Source organism: Marmota flaviventris, chromosome 6, assembly GCF_047511675.1.
Source record: "Marmota flaviventris isolate mMarFla1 chromosome 6, mMarFla1.hap1, whole genome shotgun sequence".
Lineage (NCBI taxonomy): Eukaryota > Metazoa > Chordata > Mammalia > Rodentia > Sciuridae > Marmota > Marmota flaviventris.
Window position 1 is genome coordinate 8,150,917 of NC_092503.1, and position 21,348 is coordinate 8,172,264.

Consider the following 21,348-nt stretch of genomic DNA (forward strand, 5'->3'; position numbering starts at 1 on the left):
ACAGCTTAGACACCCGGCCACCACATCTTGGCTGGCAAGGCATGTTCTCTGCTCATGGCAGAGCACTTGTTTTGGAAACAGGGAAGTGTGATATTAATTTAAGCTGTTGCTTGTCTCCACTTAGTAACATGTTAATCCAACTGTCTCATCAGGGAAGTTCATTAAGGGCATGGGAAAAGAAGTCTTGGAGGAGAATGAGACACAGCTTAGCAACGTAGAATTGCCCGTTGAAATTGTTTTAATTACTGAGAAAGAAGAGAAAAAAGGAATTTCTAGATCCCAACTCCTCAAGGCTAATGAAAATTATAGAAAATAAGAAAAACAGCTTTGGTTCTGTGATATTATCAAGCCAGTGGCTGCATTCAGTGAGCTGCAACCTTTCAGGAAGAATTGAACAAACAAATAATGTGCAGACAAGGCCTAGTGGGAAATCTTGTCCCACTACCTTAAATATGTGATGCTCCCTGGTCCTGGTGATTTGTAAGTGTTGCTCCCTCTTGGTCTACACAGAGAAGCCTCCTAAACCCTCTCAGTTGGGCTCCCAACTGTTCCCCCCACTTCTTCTCTTCTAAATTTTGCAGAAAGCAAATTCACATGCATGTAAACAGAACCGACTCCCTAAGTTACCCCAGTGGAAACTTTGCTTCGGGAAAACTTCTCAAAATGCACTGACTTGGCCAAGCCCAGAGATTAGTTCCACTCTTCTTCAAAGGGCAAAAGTTAAAAACCATGCTTCTCAGATTAAGGAAGTTATATTTACCAACAAATCGTTTCTGTCCGGCCACATCAAATTCTTCCTCAGGAAAGGACCTGATGGGGCCTTCCTCTGGGATGACCTTTGGTATGGCAGCGGTGGTCGAGGGCTGGGTGGTGGCCAAGGGCTGGGTGGTGGCCGAGGGCTGGGTGGTGGCCGGTGGCCTTGTGGTCTCAATCTCATAATCTGAAAGGATTTGAAGGCTTTGTAATTGGGCACCTCCGGTAAGGGGCACTGTTTGCTGTCAACTGTAAATGCTGAGTGTGTGCATCTGTGCACCTGCACGCCATCTAAAATGGTTGCTCTGCTTAAACATAATTTGTTTCCACTAAAAAACCCTCTCTCCTCATTTCAATTTCCTCAGAAAATCACCTTCAGATAAAAACAGAGGAAGAAAAAGAAAAAAATACATAGGCCAAAAAATTGAGGTTTTAGTATCAGAGCTGGAGAGACCCCGTAACTCATTCAACCAGCTTGGCACGCTCCTGTTACCTGCCCACAGCTGTCACCCACCTGCATCTTTTCCATCTAGAGCCAATAAAATACCACATCAGAAGATAAATGTGAATTTTTTTTAAATATGACTTCTGTATATGGACTTCCCCCTCCAGGGAGCAGGGTGAGATTAATGCCATTCAGATAACTAATCTTTTGATATTTAAAAAAGAAAATATAACCCTTCCCCCACACTTCACCTACTCAGTCAATAAGAAAGACACTTAGTACTTCCAAAGGTGCTAAGGAGTCTCCCTTTGCTTTCTTTTTGGTGGTGCTGGGGATTGAACCCAGGTCCTTGCACATGCAAGGTAAGCGCTCTACTAGCCGAGCTCTCTCTCCAGCCCTTTTCCTTTGCTTTCTAACAGCCTTTAAGTTTTTTGTTTGTTTGTTTGAAAATTGTAGTGGGATTTGGTCACTACCTTATACTTTATTATGAATAAATAAAGCATCAGAGGTGACATGATTCACACACAGTTGTGAGTTAAAACCACTGGGGCTATGGGCGATGACATGCAAGGTGAGACCCATTATGAGAACCCGCGGAGCCCAGATGTCAAAGTTCAGCATGGGGTGGGGACAAATTTCCTGAACTTCTCAGCTGCAGAGACAACTTCCTCAACCCAGGAGACAATCCCAGAAGCCTAAGAACAATTATGGCATTAGTTGTGATTTATCCAGAGACTGTTCAGGTACTGTCCAAGGCATTTTGTATTTTCAATCTTACCCTCACTTGTAAAGATTCTTTGATAAGAAATCAACACATATACAGCATGATGTGATTAAGAAATGAAAGGAGAGGAAAGTGAGAGAAAGAAAGGCCAAAAGAGAAGGCTGGACACAGGTCAAACCACAGGGTTTTAAGTGAGCGGGGAAGGCTGGGCACAGCAGCTCCAAAATTTCTTAAAGGGAAAGAGGATTTGAAGGGAGAGAAGAGGAGGCTCAGAGGACTTATTTGGCAGGGGCATTTGCATATCAAGCATGCTGTTCTTCTTTAGATCAAATAGGCATTTGGGGTCACTTGGAAAGGGTCGGGGCTGCAACCACCTTCCCAGGGCTGGCCCTGAGGGAAATTGCCAAGGAGATCACGGAAATTAAAACCAGATTATGGGATGGGGAAGGCAAGTGTCCATGTGTCTAGGGAATCAGCCTGTACCTTCATCGTAAACGACGTAGGCCTCTTCTGTGGGCATTTCTGTGTCCAGGCCTGAGAATTCATCTAGTGAGGGAGAGAAGGACAGGTCATCAGGTGCTCATGGGTCTTCTCACTGCCCTCTCAGATTTGGGCCCCAGGGCGTAATAATTCATTCACCCCAACAGGTGCTGGAAACAGGCCACCAACATCAGGTCAACATCAGGTCGCCTCAGCTTTTCCAGGAGGAAGAGCATCAGAACACCAAAAAGGAACCCAGGCCTTCTTTCCCCTGGGCTCAGAAAAGGCCATTCCAAGCGCCCTCCTGATCAGGAGTGCACCCTCGCTCTGCCTCCCAGATGTGCAGAGCTCTCTCTGCTGTCCTCCCGCCACCTCGGTGCCCCTGCCTCGGCTTCTTGGATGCTGACGGGAGGCCTCAGCAACCCTGCCACAAGCCTGTCACAGGAGCACTGAGAGCTGCAAGGAGTGGGAGGCTGTGGGGAAGGTGACCTGTGGACCCTGAACATCTATCTTCCTTTTCTCCACCCCTCAAATCTGGCCTCCGGAATATTCTAGAAGTAGGGCTATTTCCAGCCTCTAACTTGGCAAATGGCACCAATCAGGTTCTCTGTGCTCTCTGCCCTTCTAACTCCCAGCCTCTCACCAACTCAGGAGATCAATTTGCACAACTTAGACTCCTTAACCTACATCTGAACTTCACAAATGATACACCAATGTCTGCAAATTTCTGTTTAAGACAACTTGGGCATTACTGACCCCCCCCCCCCCCGATATGTTATGACCACAGAATTAGACTTTCAATGCAATTTACAGAACTTTAGGTGAGATTTTTTAATGGCTTCCAGGAAACCTAATTATGAGAACTATTATTAAAATTCCTGTAATGGTTAAACTGATATTAAGAGAATGAGGAACTTGTGGTCAAGAAAAGAAGTGAGTGATTTAAGTTGAAAAAAAGAAATAATAGAAAAAGAACTTTTTGTCTCCATTATCTGGCAAGGTCAAAAAGTCTTTTGGGGTTTTATTTTTTGGGGGGATGGGGGTGGGGGGGGATGAGAGCAGTTACATTTCTCTACTTAGGAGTTAGAGATGGCAGCTATAAAAAGGAGAACATTTCTCTGTGCTTGATAAAAACTTGAGGAAAAGGGTTTTCTAATTTAAAAAAGCTCAGGGGAACTCTTGCCTTCCTTTTGACCCAAAGCCCACAGCTCTTATATACAAAGCATTCTGAAGAGGGGTTTGGGGGACTGCAGGAGGAGGGAACTATGAGACTGGAAACCTCCTGCCCTTGGACACTTTTCTGGACCTACTTTGGGGCTACTCTTCACACACTTGCTTGGAGACTTCAGGCTCATCATACCCTCTTCTCAGGCAAAGGACACCAAGGCTCTGAGAGGATCATAACAAACCTGACTCACGCAGCTGGTGAATGAAAGGACTTGAACTTCGAGCCCTTTGGCTGCAAAGAATACTTTGTTCTTCATAAAAACTGTCTCAACTTTTGAAACGTTGATCTGACCAATCCAACTGTCTGTGAATCTTAAGGTGCTCTAATAGCATCATCACTCTGAAGTGGGATAATGATGGGGAAATGAAGGGGAAAGAACATCAACTTCCTTCACCCAGTAAGTCTTTGGCACCAATTTTGAAATACTTTATTGTTAGTAAATCATTCATCATTATCCAGAAATATTCCAGTGTAATGATTCTTTTCAGAGCCCAGCTTGAATAACATCCTGAACATTATGTTCTAAAACAAACTCCAGTCGTGAGGACAGGGCAGTGCCACAGGTGTCTGTCCAGCTAGTCTTCATACTACAGCAAAGCCTCTGGGAACCACTCAGAGGCCTGTGTCATAGCCCCGCACCTGTATACACATGAGGTGATGGCCCAGGCGTGTTCTAATGGGGCAGGGACGGATAATAAGACTCAAGTTGTAGATCATCTGGCCTTACAGGAGCAGGAGGATCATTTCATGAAAAACTACAAACACAACTCTAGCTGAGATCACTCCATGTCAATCCTCCTCATCCAATACAAACTACTTCTGGGCCGGTTCAAGTCTGTTTTCAGTTATACACTCCCTCAATTTTGGGGGTTATCTTGCCTTTGGTTCCTGGCCTACCATTTTCTTTCCTTTGTCAATTTAACTTTTAGGAACATTGTTTTACTTTTCCTGATTATACATTTGGTTTAATTTTTTCTTTATATTTAGCCAGGCAAAAAATGAATAAGTTGTACAATTTTTGCATCCCAGAGTTAATAAGAAAAGGGAAATACATATCATTTCCTTCTTGGATTCCTGGTGTTAAGGGTAGTTCCTTGAGATGCTGAAGTACTCGGTGCAGGCAGTGGGTCACAGCAAGGCCACATCTACCTGAAAACTGAGATCTCTTCTTAGGATGAGTGACAGTTTGGGCCTCTGGCATAAATGAGCATCTTACTGAATCAATGTTTGTTTTCAAGATAAAATAAACTCAGACAATTTTTCAACATTAGCATCATCTTGACTCCAAGGGAAAGTAACTTCCAGATGTAATGAAGTGTATATTCAGTTTAATTAGAGAAGCTGAGCACCTGGCTTTGCCCCACCTGAATGCCATTCTGAACCATGAACTTCTTCATATAAAAGTAGCTGCCAGTCATCACACAGCAGCATAGTTTACTCTCTTCGGTAGTTTATCCATGGTCATGAAAAAAAAGAAGAGCAAATGTCACAAAGAATTAAGGCTTAAGCTCCAGAGATATTTTTTAAAAATATGAAAAAAAAGACAAAAAAAAAAATAAAGTGTTCCCAGTAGAATTTTAGAAAAGGTAAATAAAAGACAGTCACTGGAACACAGGTATATTTCCACCTGGTGTGGTGGGTCCTGCTCAAGTGAATTTTGATTACTCTTTCTCTGTGTGTGTGTGTATTTTCTGTTAGGAGAGTGAGCCATGGCAGAATGCAACCGCTTTCCTTGGCTGATGGTTTTCTGCGAAATGCAGTGGGCTCGTGCTACAAATTCTGGAATGTTCAGCTGGTTCACAACATTTCCAAATACGTGAAATTTCATCAGCTTGATTGTAGATGGAGAAACAGAACCTGAAAAACAGAGATCACTGGCTTTTACTTCCCAGTTAGGCAGCGGAGAATGCTTGCATCTGAAGCTCTTAAATAGATACCCTGAGATGCATAGCTGGGTCCCCCAAGGACTGGAGATGAAGCAGAGCCATATCTTGGCTATGAGGAGTTCATTATCCAATGGAAAGGTTAGATCAAGAAAAACACACACAACAAAAAAACCATAGTGTGTGTGTGTGTGTGTGTGTGTGTGTGTGTGTGTGTGAGAATGAAGAGAGGAGAAAATGCAATAATACACAGGAAACAGGCATATAATACACATCTGTGCCTACAGGGAAGCGTGGCATCCATAACAAATGAGGAAGTACACAAAAACACTGCTTGAATTACTGGAATGACTGAACAGCCCAAGGGTGTTCCTAGAATATTATTTGAAAGCAGTGTTTTAAAGGAGGGTGGGGGCATGACTTAACCAAGGGAGCCAAGACTTTGATATTTGAAAAGATGCTTTTAAAACTGGAGAGTTAAAAACAGAATGTTCCAACTTTGTACGCGGAATGGAATGTCAGATGGCCAGCTAAAGCAGGGTCAGGGGAGGGGGTTGGAATCACCGATACTCATCACTGACCACTAGCAAGCATTCCAAGCGGTCACTACTACAGCAATAATCATTTCAGGTCTAGGCTGGACAGTACCATGCCCAAGAGACTACCTGTCAAATCCTGGTTGTGCACAGGCAGAGCCCCAGCATTTGTGAACACACATCATGGACAGAACTACGCTCAGTTCAACCAAAGAAAAGGTGACTGAGAGAAACAGTGACACAGAGGTAGCACTGGGGATAGGAACGGAGTCCAGATGGTACTGTGGGTTATGTGTAGGGACACCCTGGATGGTTCCATGTCTAACACTGCAGCCCTTCCTAGGACCATCTCTCTGCCCTGAATGTCATTTATAGAATGGGCTTGTGCACTCTGAGGCCACTCACTATAAGATTCTCAACCAGGAAACAACAAATGGATCTTATAGACAGTGCCCAGGCTTTAAGAGAGCAATCTGACACGCTGTGGCTTCCAAATCTCAAGCCCTCTTTAAAATCCAATCCCTGCAAGAGATGGCACCCCTCTTCCTCCGCCCACCTCCCTCATTAGTCCTGAAGCGCCACACTGCCATGATGCTGAAGCAGGGAACAGGCTGTGCATTTCCAGGCAGCTGCAGTGTCTGTCTCCTGGGCACATTCAACACAGGTGTATGTGGGGGGGGGCACCCTGGTGGGAAGAGAGGAGGCTGATGCTAGGAGGCCCAAGGGCATAGGAGCTGAGTGCTGGGCCAGCAGGGCCATCTTAGAGATAGGGAGAAGAAGAGCACCTCCAAGAAACCACGGAGGGAAAAGGAGAAAAGGAAAAAAACGCTAAGGATGAAGGGGGCTGGAGGGGACCTCGGCTGGAGGGGACCTCACCTGGAGGCGCACTTATGTGGGGACAGTTTAATGGGTGTGTTCTCATCCCCAGACTCACGGAGTTGAGTAGATTAAATATGTGCAGCTTTTTGTCAATCAGAATTAATGCAAGGAAGAAAGTGTTTAATGAAGTTGTGAATGAAATAGCAAGAAATAAAGAAAAAGACTAGAGCAGCAGTGCATTAAAATACTGTATGAGGATGATATGTTGCTGTCCGCAAATATAATTCTTTCCTAAGACTTTGAACTGATTTCTACTTGTTTTCTACTTGTTTTCAAAATGCTGGTGAGAGGCAAATTATTCTTCAGGTTGAACTAGAAAATCAGAAGAATGGATATAAGCAAAGTAGAATGATACATATATATATCAGATTTGCAAAGAGTAGATACTAATGCCAAGAAAAATATTGACTTTTATGCCAAATTTAGGTCCAAAAATAAAAAATAAATGAAAAGAACATGTTAAAGAAAAGCAGACAAAATGCAACACAATACATTAATTAAAGTCAAATCCAAAAATAATCACTCTTTTGTTTACAACCAATATTAATTATCTGTTTTAATTAATGTCTATTTTTAAAAACAAGCACATTAATGTATGCAGAAGAAAGAAGCCGTTCTAATACTAGCAAATCCAAATTCATACTCACTGTGAACAGCCGTGCGTTCCTTCCTGGTGGTCCTCGTCCCTGTAATCATTCCCCTGTTCTTTGGTGTGAATTTTTCAGATGTCATGTTTTCCTATTTGTTTCACAATTTTCCATGAAAGAATTCTCGTTTGGGGTCCAGCCTTCGTGCTTGCAATGGCTGGCCTTCTCCCCGTCAGCGATGAAGGTGTGGAAGCAATTCCTGAAAGGAAGGGTCCCCCTCTGCAGGAGCCTAAAGTGGCATTAGTGTCATGGCCGACCCTCGACTCATCTCCGCTGCCTGAGGCAAACCCAGGATGGCGTCTTGCTAAGCAGCTGGAACAGGAGCCTGAGCAGGAAGGACAATGACCCAGCAGCTCCACCAGGACCTGGGCAAACATGTTCTAGCTCCCAGTCTGCAGGGAGAAAGAGCCGCTCCCGTAGGAAGACAGACAGACAGATATCAAGGACAGCCGGACGCCCAGATCAAGCTGGGCAGGCAGGAAAGCAGCGTGTTCTTGCCAGTGGAGAGCCCATTGCCGCGCCACGAGGATTCGCGTTTTCCATAGGGGGTGACGGGTCAGATGCTCAGCTGCCAGATGTGCTCCAGAAATGGTACTCCGCTCAGAGAGCCAAGGGAGACTGTTCTAAACGTCCCACAGTGAGAAACTTATCGAACCTCGCTTAAATCTCATAGTTAATCACAGACCTTTCTTTCTTCCCTTCCTTAAAATGTAATAATACTGATCTAACATCCAGTGGGAGACACTTTGGGAAACACTGGTCTAACTGATAATGCCCCACGTTTCAGCTAAGCTTCGGACTTGGGTTGTGACAGGGCTGATGGATACAACACCCGGTTAATCACGAATGTTAAGTGACCAGCAAACAGCTTTGTCGTGTAGGGATGTCCTGCACAATGTTTCCTATTGGCTGACTGATTGTGCCATAGCACCTCAACCAAACCTGCTGGGGTTCAGACACCTCTACCGCTGCTGTGCTGTCGACCCCTGAGATGCAGCACAGGGTCACCACTAGAACAGAGCTGGTTACCTTCCTCGGGGTGGCACTCTGGGATCCCGTTTGCGCCCATTATCAGGTTGCCATCCTCATCGTGCTGCTCCAGCGTCCCAGGGGGACAGGTGGGGACAGGGGTGGTGGGTTCCGGGGTGGTAGTGGTGGTGGTGGTGGTGGTGGTGGTGGTGGTGGTGGGCTGCGTAGTGGTTCGGACTGTGGTCCTTGGGCGGGTGGTGGTGATGGTGCGGCGGGTGGTGGTCGTGCGGCGGGTGGTGGTCGTGCGGCGGGTGGTAGCCGTCGTGGGCCGTGTTGTGGTGGTGGTGGGCACAGTGGTAGTTGTGGTAGTGGGTTGTGGGGTCGTGGTAGGAGGGCGGGTGGTTGTTTTGATGACCTCCAAGCCCACCAGCGGCTTCCCGCCAAGACTCAAAATGGGCTTGTCCTGGGCACTGGCCAGGGGTTTGCCGTGTCGCCCCTGCCCGAAGAGTGGGAGGCCGTCAGGACTCACCACGGGGGTCCCACCTAGATCTGAAACAAAACCAACCAAGAGTTACATGACCAGGGGGAACAATCCAGAGGAAATGAAAAGCCCGACAGTGTCTTCCCAGAGCTTATGGACTGGAAGGCAAAGGAATAATTCAAAGGACATCACCTGAGGGGCAGCATCTGCTGCTTTCCGGAGGCTCCTGGGCCTTTCATACTGCCCGGGACTCTGTAGATCTGAGGATCGTTCCTCAGTATGCCCCCTCAGCCTGAGGAGGCTCAGTAGGGGAAGAGCTTGTCCTTTTCCTCCTTCCCACTCCCAAGGAGGAAAAGTGCCACTGAGGACCATGGTGGCAAACTTTCTCCATTAAGGGCTGGAGATAAACATCTTAAGTTTTGTAGGCTGCATGATCTCTGTTGCAGCTACTCAGCTGAACTCTCGGAGGGCAAAGATACTAGAACACAAACAGGGCAGAGCACGAGATCTGAGTGATACAGAGAAGAGTGTCTTTATGCTCCAAGGCTCTGTGTAAGGACACACTGAAATGTGAATTTCATGTAATGAACGAACAAGTCACAACATATTCTTCTTTTTTTCTTTTTCCTAATAATTTGAAAACATGCAAGCTATTCTGAATTCACAGACTTTACAAAAACAGGCAGTGGTCAGGGGTTGCCTGTGGACGGCAGTTTTCAGACCCCTGCGCTAAATGGCCAGTGTCGGGAGAAAGGTAGAGGACCCCATTTCTGGAGGGTAGAGTCTGCAGGAAGAATAAGGAAAGCCTCATGGGAAATACTCAAGGGATCTTCTTCCTGTGTGGCCAAAAGTAAGCGGACCAGAGCAGCTATTAAAGACAAAGCCATTCCAGGAAACGGAAATCTTCCTACCGCTAATCTCATCCTGTGGCCAGTTCACCCCCACTTACCAACGATGGTGCGACCATCTCCGCCCAGTTTCACCCGAAGAGGATTTCCCTGTGAATCTTGAAGGTATCTCCCTTCCGCATTCAACACTAACCCACGGTCAAGATCCACGACCTAAACCCACGACACAGATTAAAGAATGTATAGGACGTTTCAAAATATATTCATCCAACTACATATGTATGAAGCTTTCACAGAAAGAAACCATAATGTGAGTTGGGAACATTTCTTTTCGTCAGTATAGTTTACAAGGTTTGAGGAAAAAAAGTGCTGAACAGTCATATTTCGTCTTATAATTGCTTACCCATAAATATGTAAATTGTTTTAAGTTTCTCAAATACACAAAAATGTTCAAAATACTTTTACCATTTAGTACATTATGTCTAGGGTAACTAGGAAACAACTAGGATCCATCAATGAGGGAAATGATTAAATCAATCATGGCCCATATGCAGCCAATAAAAGGGACATGGGGATTTTCTATATAGTGACCTACACTGATATGCATTCAGATTTCAGAACTGATTATTTTACAAAAACAAAAAAAGATATGTATATTTTTGCATATAAGCTCAAAATTCAGAGAAAAAAAAATCTGGAAGGACATACCCCAAACCATCAACAGCGGTGACCTTTGAGACCACAGTGTTAGGGGCGGGGGATGCTTATTTTATTTTTTATCCATTTCTGAATTTTTAGAACTTTTTGCAATGAACATGTATTACTAGCATTTAAAAACATTACATTTCCATTTTACTGTTAATGTTAAAATTCAAATTTGATTATTAAATGAGACACCATTTTTTAAAAAATTATTGCCTAACACAGTATATCATATTCTAAGAAACTTTAAAATGAAGGAAAATATTATTATCTCTATTAAGAAACAAGCTCATGCTCTTTACTGGCTCTTCTCCATGGTGGTCCTGGAGTAGCAACCTCCCCGCATCCCCATCACCTGGCAACTTGTCAAATACACAAATCATGATCCTCCCTTGGGCTTGTATTTGACAAGCCTCCAGGGACCCTGAGCTGGCTAACATTGAGAATCACTGCTCTGCACAATCATGCCGCAGAGGAAGTCCCATAAACGGGCCACTTTGTTGGGTGCTGTTTTGGTAATAAAAATAAGAACGGTTTGTAAAAGTTCTACTTTTGAAATCCACCCCATACTGTTTCAATCCAAGATTGTTTGTAATGAAATTTTGCTTTAATTCTCATTCTTCCTATTTCAATGTTCGTTCCTTTAAGAAATGGTAAAATGCATCTTTAGCTAAACTATGATTGAAAATTTTATGAAGTCCTTTAATACTGTTTGCTTTCCTAAACCCTGCCATCATAAATGGAAAGTTTGGACTGGGAATTCCACCAGGAAATTTTTTTATTCTTTTAAAGAATGTTTTCAATGTCTCAACATTGTAAAGGATTCTATCCATTACCCACAACACACAGAAATCCCCTAAACATTTATCTTAACCCCAGGCAGGGGTTTTCAAAAGTGACTTTGTTTAAACATACATAAAGTATTAGTGCATGTTTTAAATTGTAATCAAACAATAATAGTTGAATTGTGATTCAAAAATTGATCTGATAAAAAATATCTATTTGATTTAGGGGTTTTCATTTGTTTTTACCCTGCTTTCTTTTACAAAGAAACTTTTACAAAGTTGTATTTGAGACATCTTACAGACAATATGTCTAATATTTAATCAAACAATAAACTTAAAGTAATAAACAAAACAGGGGAATAGGGGGAAGTGAGCTCACTTGAGAGGCCATTCATCAGGCTGTGGCTGGGCCACATTTTTGTGTGTCTTTCCACCAGTCACGGCAAATGAAGGACTGGCTCAGGTCTCATCTATGAGCTGTAAGAGGAACTGGTGAGTTACTCAAGAAAACCAAAGATTTTTCTGAGCATTAAAAGAAATTGTATTCAAGCATCTTCACGTATAAGTGGTTAAAACTAGAAAAGAAAAGGGCCACTTGATTTATTGGTACAGTATTCATTTTTCTCTTCCCAATGGCATGAAAATAACTGGAATGCGTAAAGTTTACCCTACCCACTTTGTTCCTTGAGGGCCATTGATAATTCTTTGTCCATTCGGTTTCCCATTATTACCAGGAAGTACTTTCTCTTCTACTTTTGGTCTGCCATTATAACCTACACAGTGCAAAGATTAAAATTTTTTTTAAAATAACAGAACTGGGTAAATTCAACATTCCTGAACCATTGGTTTCATACCATATGTTGTAGCACATCATTTCAAACAAACACTGAACAGAGTTTTAAACCGATAGCTTCTGTATATTAGATAACAGTAATCTTATACTGTGGCTTCTACATGATAAATAAGAAAGTCTACAAAAGTACAGTGAAGTCCCTGTGTTCTGACAATACTGGGGATGAAAATAAGAAAATGCCACTTAAGTAGCGTTGCCATATAAAGCTTAAGACCTTAAGCTTAAGAAGTTGGAGGGAAAAGGGTGGTTGGAAGGATGGGGAAAATTATCTCTGAAGTGTACTATGTGCTGTCCTGCTTTTCTCAGCATTTTAGACCAAGCAAAATTACTATTTCTGGCTGAATCAGGTGCCAATCAGCAGCAGCCAAGAATAAATGTGCAATGCTGACTCCAAGCTTGCTGAACCCTGTGGGCTGCTTGGGAAAGACTTGCTAAGAGAGCAAGCAAGAGGTGCAGACCTGGACATTATGTGGCTCCTCTACAGCAGTCTACCTGAGGCTCAGGGGGGGAGTGCTCTGAGGTCCTGCCTCACCTGCTGGAGAAAGTGTGTAGGCTTTCTGACAACTATTTTCAGGTCAGAGACATTTTTCTTTCACTCTTCCATTTACCCATCAATTACTGAACAAGTTCCTACTATGTACAGGGAATGATGAGCTTACATCTATTATCAGGGTTTTAGCTTTAATTAAAATAATCAGTCTTCATGTGAAATTGCCCTCGATGTGGTACATTGTTCCATCTTTGCATTAGGCTAAAATGACACTGCATCATATGGATTAATAAATACTAATATATTTATTATGAAACTTCATGAAAGTTTGATGAAGTTCCAATTACATGCAAGGAGAGTTCAGGATTAACTGAAATTTGAATGCAAATTTATGGTAAGTAATTTAGATCCTGTTCTGGGGTCCGCTTAGGCCCACTTAGGCTTCAAAGCTAGCTACATTTCAGCCTATGCTAGGGAAGTACAAGGCAAACATCTGTCTGATGCTTGTGTGTGACAATTATCTTTAACCCTCATTTTAAGGATGTTTTAGCCAACATTCACCAATGGCAACATCAGGGCACCTCATATACTAGACATTTGAATTTGTCCCAGAGTATGGTTGGGAATTTTGTATGCAAAAGAGAAGAACAAGACAAGCCTACCTACATATCTAATTTGTTACTGCTGATTCCTTAAATACATGCTGGCAAGTGAACTGAAAAGAACATCAGGGTTGTGACATGTTTTCACAGATTAAGAGCATCTGTTAAGGCTGGGCGTGGTGACGCATGTCTGTAATCCCAGCAGCTTGGAAGGCTGAGACAGAAGGATCACAGGTTTAAAGCCAGCCTCAGCAAAAAGTGAGGCACTAAGTAACTCGGTGAGACCCTGTCTCTAAATAAAATATAAAATAGGGCTGGGATGTGGCTCAGTGGTAGAGTGCCCCTAAATTCAATCCCTGGTACCCCACACTCTCCCCGCAAAAAGAGCATCTGTTAAGGGATTCAATAAGTAGTATGGAATTGTAGAATAACAGAGAGCAGTGGAATTAGTGTCTGGGGCTATAACTGCATCTCAGACAGTATCATGGCAGGTCTGCCTCTAATCCCTGAGCCCTGGCTTCCTCATGTAAAGAAAGGGGGTAACAATGCAAAACCTAACAGACTTAAAGGGATGACATTACATTTGTACGTGCAAATCTCTAAACACAGTGCTTGCACATAGTAGAGGCTCAATACAATAAAGTAAATCATTCTCAGGAATAGCCAAGAAAACTACTGACTACCTTAAAAAGGAAAAAAAAAAAAAAAGTTAAATGGCTGTTTTCAAAAACCAGTTACCTTGCACTTGAGGAGGTCTCGGAGGCTGGCGCGAGACAGGGGTGCGGAATCTGCGCTGCATACGCTGGCGCAAGGAGAGCATCGGGGTGGTGGAGGAGTAGCTGGGAGGAGCGCGAGTGGTGTACCGCGGCCAGGACTGGGTGCTCAGGACGGGACTCGGGGTGGCAGAGCCGCGAGGCGGTTGTCTGGTGGGGAGGTGTGCCACTCTGGGGGGACTTCCCAGAGGTGGGAGAGGAGGTCGCTTCCCAGGAGTGGCGTGCTCTTCCTGCGCAGAGCTCCCTCCTCGGGGAGCCAGCACCATGGCAGTCCTGTCCTTGGCAAGGCTCCCGTCCGCATATTTGCTGCCCCTGGGGGTAGAGGAATAAGGCCACTTTGGAACAGAGGGAGACAGGGGATCCTCCTTTCCTCCTTTTAAAAATCCCGCGTCCTCCTCTTCCTCGTCCTCCTCCTCCTCGGCGGACACTGACTGCTGAGACTTGGACTGCAAGGGCCACTTGGAAGGAGGCTCTTTCTTCCCGGGTGTGGCCTGGACCCCGGCCCTGCCAGGGGCCCGGGCGCGGGAGTGGGGGCCGCCTGGCCGGCTGGGTCGCAGAGTGAAGCCTGTGGGGCCACGCTGGGGTTTGTCGTCACCTTTCCCTGTGGAAGACGCCACCTGACGGTGCTTGGACAGGGACGGGGTGGCATCCTTCGTGCGGGCAGTGTCGGGGGGGACCTGAACATCCGGGGCCTCGACTTCGGTGCTGTTGTCCTCGTAGCTGTTCCGGGAGTCCCCGTCCTGGCCCTGGGCAGCCGGGCGCAGCACCCCTCGGGAGCTCGCTGTGTAAGGGTCTGAGATGGAGTGGGCGCCGCCCTGCGATGTGGGGTGAGGACGCCCTGCATGGGCAAGGGCGAGCTTGGGCTGGGAAAGTGACCGGTCTGCGTCCTGGCTCTGGGGGCTGGGGGACTGGTGCCGGGGCGGGGAGACGGGTGGAGGGGGCTGCTTTTCGTAGGCGCGGTCAGGTGCCGTCCTTCTAGGAACACTGGACCCAGGGTAGGGCTGCGACCTTGCTGCGGGAGGACGAGCAGGGGACAGTTGGCGGCCCGTGGACACTGGCTGCGTTTTGGGAGAATGACCGTCGGCGTCCACGTCCGTGCTCTGTTGAACGTCCTGTGCCTTAGAGGACAGAGAGGAGGATTTGCCCTGAGGATGTGCATCTGTTGCAGATTTGGGGATTTCAGGGGTGAGCTCCTTCCGGTACAGGCTGGTTCCTCTCTGGGGGTCTCTTCTTAGAGAGTCCCAGCCTCGAGAGGTGGGCTGCCTGGAGGAGGGCACGTGATCGTTGCCCACAGTGGCTGGAAGTGGCTTCTCATCCTCCCCATCTCCATGGATATCTGAGCCAAGTCTAGAGTGGGAAGCTGGCTGGGAATGACCCCTGGAGGGGACTCCGGAAGCCATGGTGGACTGCGGGGAGGTAGAGGGCCGCAGCCGTGGCCCCCGGCCATTGGTCAGCCTGTTTGAAGACCTGCCATTGGAGGCAAAGGCCTTGTTCCGGAGCAAACTCAGGGGTCCAGAGGCAGGTCGGGCCCTCAAGCTTGGGGTGGTGGCCTCTGCCTGCCTCCCAGTGTTTTCTGTGGTCCGGTCACCATCTCCCCAGTCATCAGAAGTGTCCACTTCCTCAGAGACCTGTGTCCTGGAAGAGAGAGGAGAAGAGACCGAGGAAGACAGGGTAGACTGTGAGGATGCATGGTAATTGGTGGCAGGGGACTCCTGACCATTAACATCCTTCCAGCCCCTGGAGAGAGGGGGACCCGGGTGAGGCTGGGTGGGCAGTAGGCGAGATGAGCCTCTGTGGGGTGGGGAAAGTCTCGAGGGTGGGGCTGGAGCTCTGGAATCTTCCTCCATGGCCCCAGACTGGGGCGTCCTTCGTGCAGGGAAGACTGGTTTTGCACCGTTGTGTACTGGGCTTCTGTCCCTCAGGATGCTGGAGGCCCCCTGGCGGCTGGGGAACAGGGCCGGCCGAGCCTGGGCTGGGTTCTTAGAAGGCGGCTGCTGGGGTGAGGCAGCCTTGGGGTAGAGAGCACCTTCAGCTTGCTTGTCCTCATCTTGGTCCACTGAGTCATTGTCAATAGAACTGTCAGAGGGTCCCCCAGCAGGGTGGGGAGAGGGCCCCTGGGGGGCCTGGCGGTGGCCAGGAGAGGACTCCGCAGAGGGGGTAGCTGCTGGGCGAGGATGGGTGGCCAATGAGGGGCCACGCTTATCTAAGCCTTCCCTCCGGGGCAGCAGTGGCATTCGGGCTCTGGCTGGAGTCCTGCCTGGAAGCCACTGGCCAGATCTACTTGGTGGCCTTAGGGCTCGCCTCTGGTCTTGGGTCTCTGAAGGCAACTTGGGTGGGTTTTCCAGGGAATCCAGCTCCTCCTCATCGGTGACCTCCGTGGACTGCCGATCTGACTCTTCAGTCTTCCAAGGGCGGAGCTGGGGTTTTCTGGGCGGCCCGCCATTGGCCAGTATTTTGTTCTTCAAGTCAAGGAGAGGGTCCTTGACATTTCTGCCTGGATCTTTGGGAGAAGGTGAGGAAGGCTCCGGTTTCTTGGGTTTCCAGTTATCGTTGGTGTTCTGCTGAACATCAGACTCACTAGTGCTGGCTGTAACAGATTTTAAAGAATTGATGTTAATTTTTTTTTTTCCAAAAACTGTATGAAACAAAGGGAGTAACTAAGATGGTAGTATGCAGGTGATCCACATTGTGATCATAATTGGTCACCTCTAGTTCCTTAGAATACTGGAAACTTATTTTTCCAATTATAATATTCTTTTTTTAAAATCATATTTTGCTCTAAGTAACAGATGTAGTCCTAGAAAATATATGAGAATTGCATCTATACATTAAATCATGTTATCTTACAACTTCTTATCTGCAGGAATTTTGAAATAAGTACTTTGAAATATAGTCAGTCCTCCATATTCGTGAGTTCTGCATCTGCAGATTCAGTCAACTTTGATAAAAAATGTTTGGAGTAAAGTATATGGGTGGACGTGTCTATATTATATGCAAATACTATGCTGTTTTATGTAAGGCACTTGAACATCTGCAGATTTTGGCATCCTTTGGTGGGGGGGGGGGGGTGGTCCTGTAACTAATGCCTCCAAATTACTAAGGTATAGCTATAATTTATTGATCTTATAAATGCAAATTTTTATGTAGGATTTTCTTAAAATAACTTATTGTCCATATAGTACAAAAATATTATAGGTGTTCTTCACAAGCAAAAATATATATATATAACCCAGATACAAAAGTTGAGTGATTTATACTCAAAATTATATGGGAATGTATGTGAGTAACTTGCAAGTGACTGGGGTGAGGAACAAATTTGCCATTTTTGAGGCATTACAAAGAGTTCCCTGTGCTTCCTCCTTCTTGCTTAAAATTCCTTTCACAATGGATACATTTATAATTCCAAAATAAAATTTAAAATGAAAAGACTCCCGAGGTAGGCAACATTCCCTACAATTGTCTTTGCACTGGGAGAAGGATCCACAGAGGAAGGGATGCTATAATGGGCAGGAAATTTATATTGCAGTGTGGTGGGCACTGAGAGATTCATCTATTTCACAGTTTGTCCTAGGATAACACTAATAATGGCTGCACACCATGAATCCTCATAGCACATAATGAAGGAGGGAGCTCTGGAATCTAGCCTGTATGTGGAGGAACAAAACAGAAAACATGTTCCCAAAGCAGTCCAGTCTATTTGGGGATCTTTATGAATTTGTTGGTTTTGATTAGATAACTGGACAACTGAAATCCTCCTGGGTGAAGCTACTCTCCAAACTAATGGAATACAATCTGAGATTGCTAAATGCTCTGCAGGAGAGGCTAGCAATGAAAAATGTCACATTACACTTGCAAAAATGTTCTTTCCCAGTCAACATAAGCCTCAAGTTAAACCATGATGTAAAATTAATGGTATAATTCATACATTGATGATACTGTAATAATTATTAACATTAAAATCAATCAAAAGCATTTTAGTCTTTGGGAAAATTAATTTCCAAAAGAACCAGAAAGAAATTTTAGAAGTTGATATGCAAACCTGACCCCCTCCCCCTCAAAATAATCATCAACCATGCAGTTCTAAACCTAGAAGCATGATTCAAAGTAACACAAAACAAGTAGCAGAACAGAGAGAGAGAGAGAGAGAGCCGCGACACATGGTGCTTACTTGTTGGCATAGTGACAATGAAGGCTTTGGAGTGTGGCCCCGGGCCTCTCCTGTTTGCCGCCCGGATTTTGAACAGATAGCGTTCCCCAGGCTGCAGACCGTCCACCAGGGCAGAAGTAGTGTGTCCAGGGTAGGTGAGGGACTTTGCTCCAAATGGTTTGAGAGCCGGGGCGTATGAAAGAATGTATTCTGAAATGATTTGGCAGACGGTTGGAAGGAAGAAACTGAAAACAGTCCTGTGTCCAGCAGACAGACTGTATGGGCAGGATGAATTAGAACGTGCATTACTAAAAATTAACATGCTAGCAATGCACGCCACATCAATGGCGGGAGCAGAGGATGCAGCAGAAGGTGAACTCACACCCACTCAGCACCAAACAGCGCTACTCAGTTCATGAACTGGCCATGTGCTGTGTCAGACAAACCAGGAGGCCAGTCTTCGTAATATATACCAGAAATATTGACAGTGTTTTTAAAAAATATTTATTTACTAACTAGCTATGATGGGTTGGCTTATCTTGAATAGAGAAACAAAACAAAACCAGGTGTCATCTGTTAGGAATTTTTTCTGTGTAACTGTTGACATCTTTCAGAGTTTCAGTTTACCAACTTGTGGTACCTTTACTAGTATGTTAAGCCAGACAATTTCCATATTTAGAATATAATTCACTTTTAGAGGCATGATAAAAATTCTTATTCAATATATGCTGGTAGGATGTTTCACAGAATTTTAAACTGTGAAGAAAAGCTACTAAGTAATAGATTTATGTGATGTCTAATGTTTCCATCATTAATTAGCTACATGTATCAGGCCTGAACCTTGAAAGCCAAACTAAAAGATCTTTTCCCATGGAACAACTGTAACATATGAAGTCATATTTGAAGAAGCATAATTTTAACCTTTAACTGAAAAGTATTATGCTATTTTAATCTCATGGAACTTGGGATTCACAAAACTTTTCAAATTCATATGAGTATGACTTAACTAAAAAAATTAATTTGAAGGACAGAAAACCTCAAGCAATTATCAGGAGCATGGGAGAGCCTTTCTTTTTCCTAAGCTCTAATCTCCAGAAAGTACATGAATTTTAAAACTTTCAACTAAGAATGCTTTCACAGCATTTGTCTGGAAAAAGAGCATTCTTTTCTCATTGAAAATAGCACACTAGTCATTTGCTGTGGTCAAAACTAAGAATCAAGAGGACTTACTGTCTATTAAGTTTTGTAATTCAAAATTTTTTAATGGATTCAATGTGTCTGGAAAAAAAAATATGTAACCATGCCAAAGCATATAGTCTCCTATTGTGATTTATGTTTCTTATGCAAATGTAATTATGAATTTCAATCCATCACAACACCCTCGTGAAAACTAGGTAGAATTAAGATACATGGATTCTTTATCATAGAAAAACTCAGTGGCTATTAATCTTTCCCGCAATATTTAGTTGATGACCAGGAGCTTCTTTCACTGAGAAGCTGTGAATATAAACTAGGACATGGGCAGCATGGTGATGATTCACAAGAGGACCAATACTTGTCCTTTTTAGAACTAAAAAAGTAGTCAGCCAAAAGCTGTTTGTGTTCCGCTTCATAGGCCTTTTCAGCAGCTCCAGGGAACTAATATCTTGCTTGTCATAAAAACAAGGCCATAAAAACACAACTAAACATTTATTCTCTTTACTCTCTCTGATTTATTCCAGTGGGCAGAATGAGGAAGGATAGTATAATCTTTTTTTTAAAAAAAACTGGAACTTGATAGTGCATTGAGTATAGAAAACACCCTTCTGCATGGACCTCCCTTAACTTTACTGTCCCATAAAAAGACACCCTCCATGTCCTACAGGATTGTTATGATCAATCATTCTAAGAACTAGTTCCTATTTTCTACTAAATTCTCAAAAGAAATTGATGGTCGTTTTCTGGATTTTTAAAACTTACACCAACTTTTCATAGTTTCTGGACATATTAGAAAGTTGGCTTCCAAACCTTAGTAGCAACAAAAAATATATATATTCTTTTCTTGAATAAAAATTTCATTCTCTCCCTGTGTGTGGTGCATTTGTATAGGCAACATCTGGAAACCCCCAACGTGGTTCTAAAGGTCTCCACACTTCTGCAAGTTTCTGGAATGCTTTTTACATTGAATCAAAAGACCTGTGTATTTCATTTCTCGAACTAAAAAAATGAAAAACAAGGAATTAATCCATTTTTCAGAATTTACTACTTAAATTTTTCAAATCCATTAAAATCTTTCACAGTCCTTTCAAAGGGTCTCCCAGTGACTCCTACATTCATAATCTTTCTGCACAATGAAAAGCTTGTAGCATGGGGGGAAAAAAAAATATGTTGTTAGGATGGGCAAAAGTCATGACGTCAGACACATGCAATGAAACGCATCCCTGCTGAGGGCAACACCGAAAAGCTGCTTCCAGGAAGAAGAGAAGAATAATCCCCTTCGTAGCTACTTGGATGGCAGAAAACAAAAATCCCGCCTGAAACATCTTTGCCCCTGGAGCTAGCACCTCTTGTACCCCTTGCGTTCCTATTTCTTTTTCAGTCACCAAAGCTGTGATCTGAGGCAGTGTCCATCAGTCAACACAACTTAGCGAGGGGGGGACGAGGTCCCTACCTTTCACTCTTCCCTCAGTCTCCGGCAGCGCATCCCAGGACACGGTGACAACTGTAGGTTTGCCATTCACAGGCCACACATTCAGGTTTTCAGGAGCAGTGGTCGGAGCTACAAGGAATCAGACATTTTACGATGCGAACGGATATCCTAAAAGTCAAGGGCACACAGTCCCTGGGTACACACTGCTTAACAAAGAGTTCCCGTGTGTGAGTCAGGGACACAAGAGAGAGATGTCGACACATGCTCTTCGTGGAGTAGAGCGACTTACGTCACTTCTACCCACAGTGAATTTAGACTTATCTAAGAAGTGCTTTCAGGAATTCAGAATTCTCGCATGGCTCAATATTGAAATATACAAAAAAGATTAAAATCCAGTTCCAACTTCTTTTAATACAACTTTTAGGACAACATTGAAAAGAAATGTACCATAGGCTTGGATACACAGCAAAATCCACCCCTGGATTCAAATACAG

General features: G+C 44.5%; 1 protein-coding gene across 2 annotated transcripts in view; it reads right to left on the minus strand.

The window, feature by feature from the left end:
• Fndc1 (fibronectin type III domain containing 1) overlaps positions 1 to 21,348 on the minus strand; it is an 83,825-nt gene that overhangs the window by 17,059 nt on the left and 45,418 nt on the right. The window contains exons 9-16 of one of the 2 annotated variants that reach the window (XM_027939587.2): positions 20,876 to 20,983; positions 18,247 to 18,435; positions 14,044 to 16,665; positions 12,033 to 12,133; positions 9,975 to 10,086; positions 8,605 to 9,093; positions 2,406 to 2,468; positions 761 to 940 (exon numbers count right to left, since the gene is read on the minus strand). In XM_027939587.2, coding sequence (XP_027795388.2) covers positions 761 to 940; positions 2,406 to 2,468; positions 8,605 to 9,093; positions 9,975 to 10,086; positions 12,033 to 12,133; positions 14,044 to 16,665; positions 18,247 to 18,435; positions 20,876 to 20,983 — 3,864 coding nt within the window. The remainder of the gene's footprint in view (positions 1 to 760; positions 941 to 2,405; positions 2,469 to 8,604; positions 9,094 to 9,974; positions 10,087 to 12,032; positions 12,134 to 14,043; positions 16,666 to 18,246; positions 18,436 to 20,875; positions 20,984 to 21,348) is intronic. The other variant, XM_071612873.1, reaches the window with a different exon arrangement.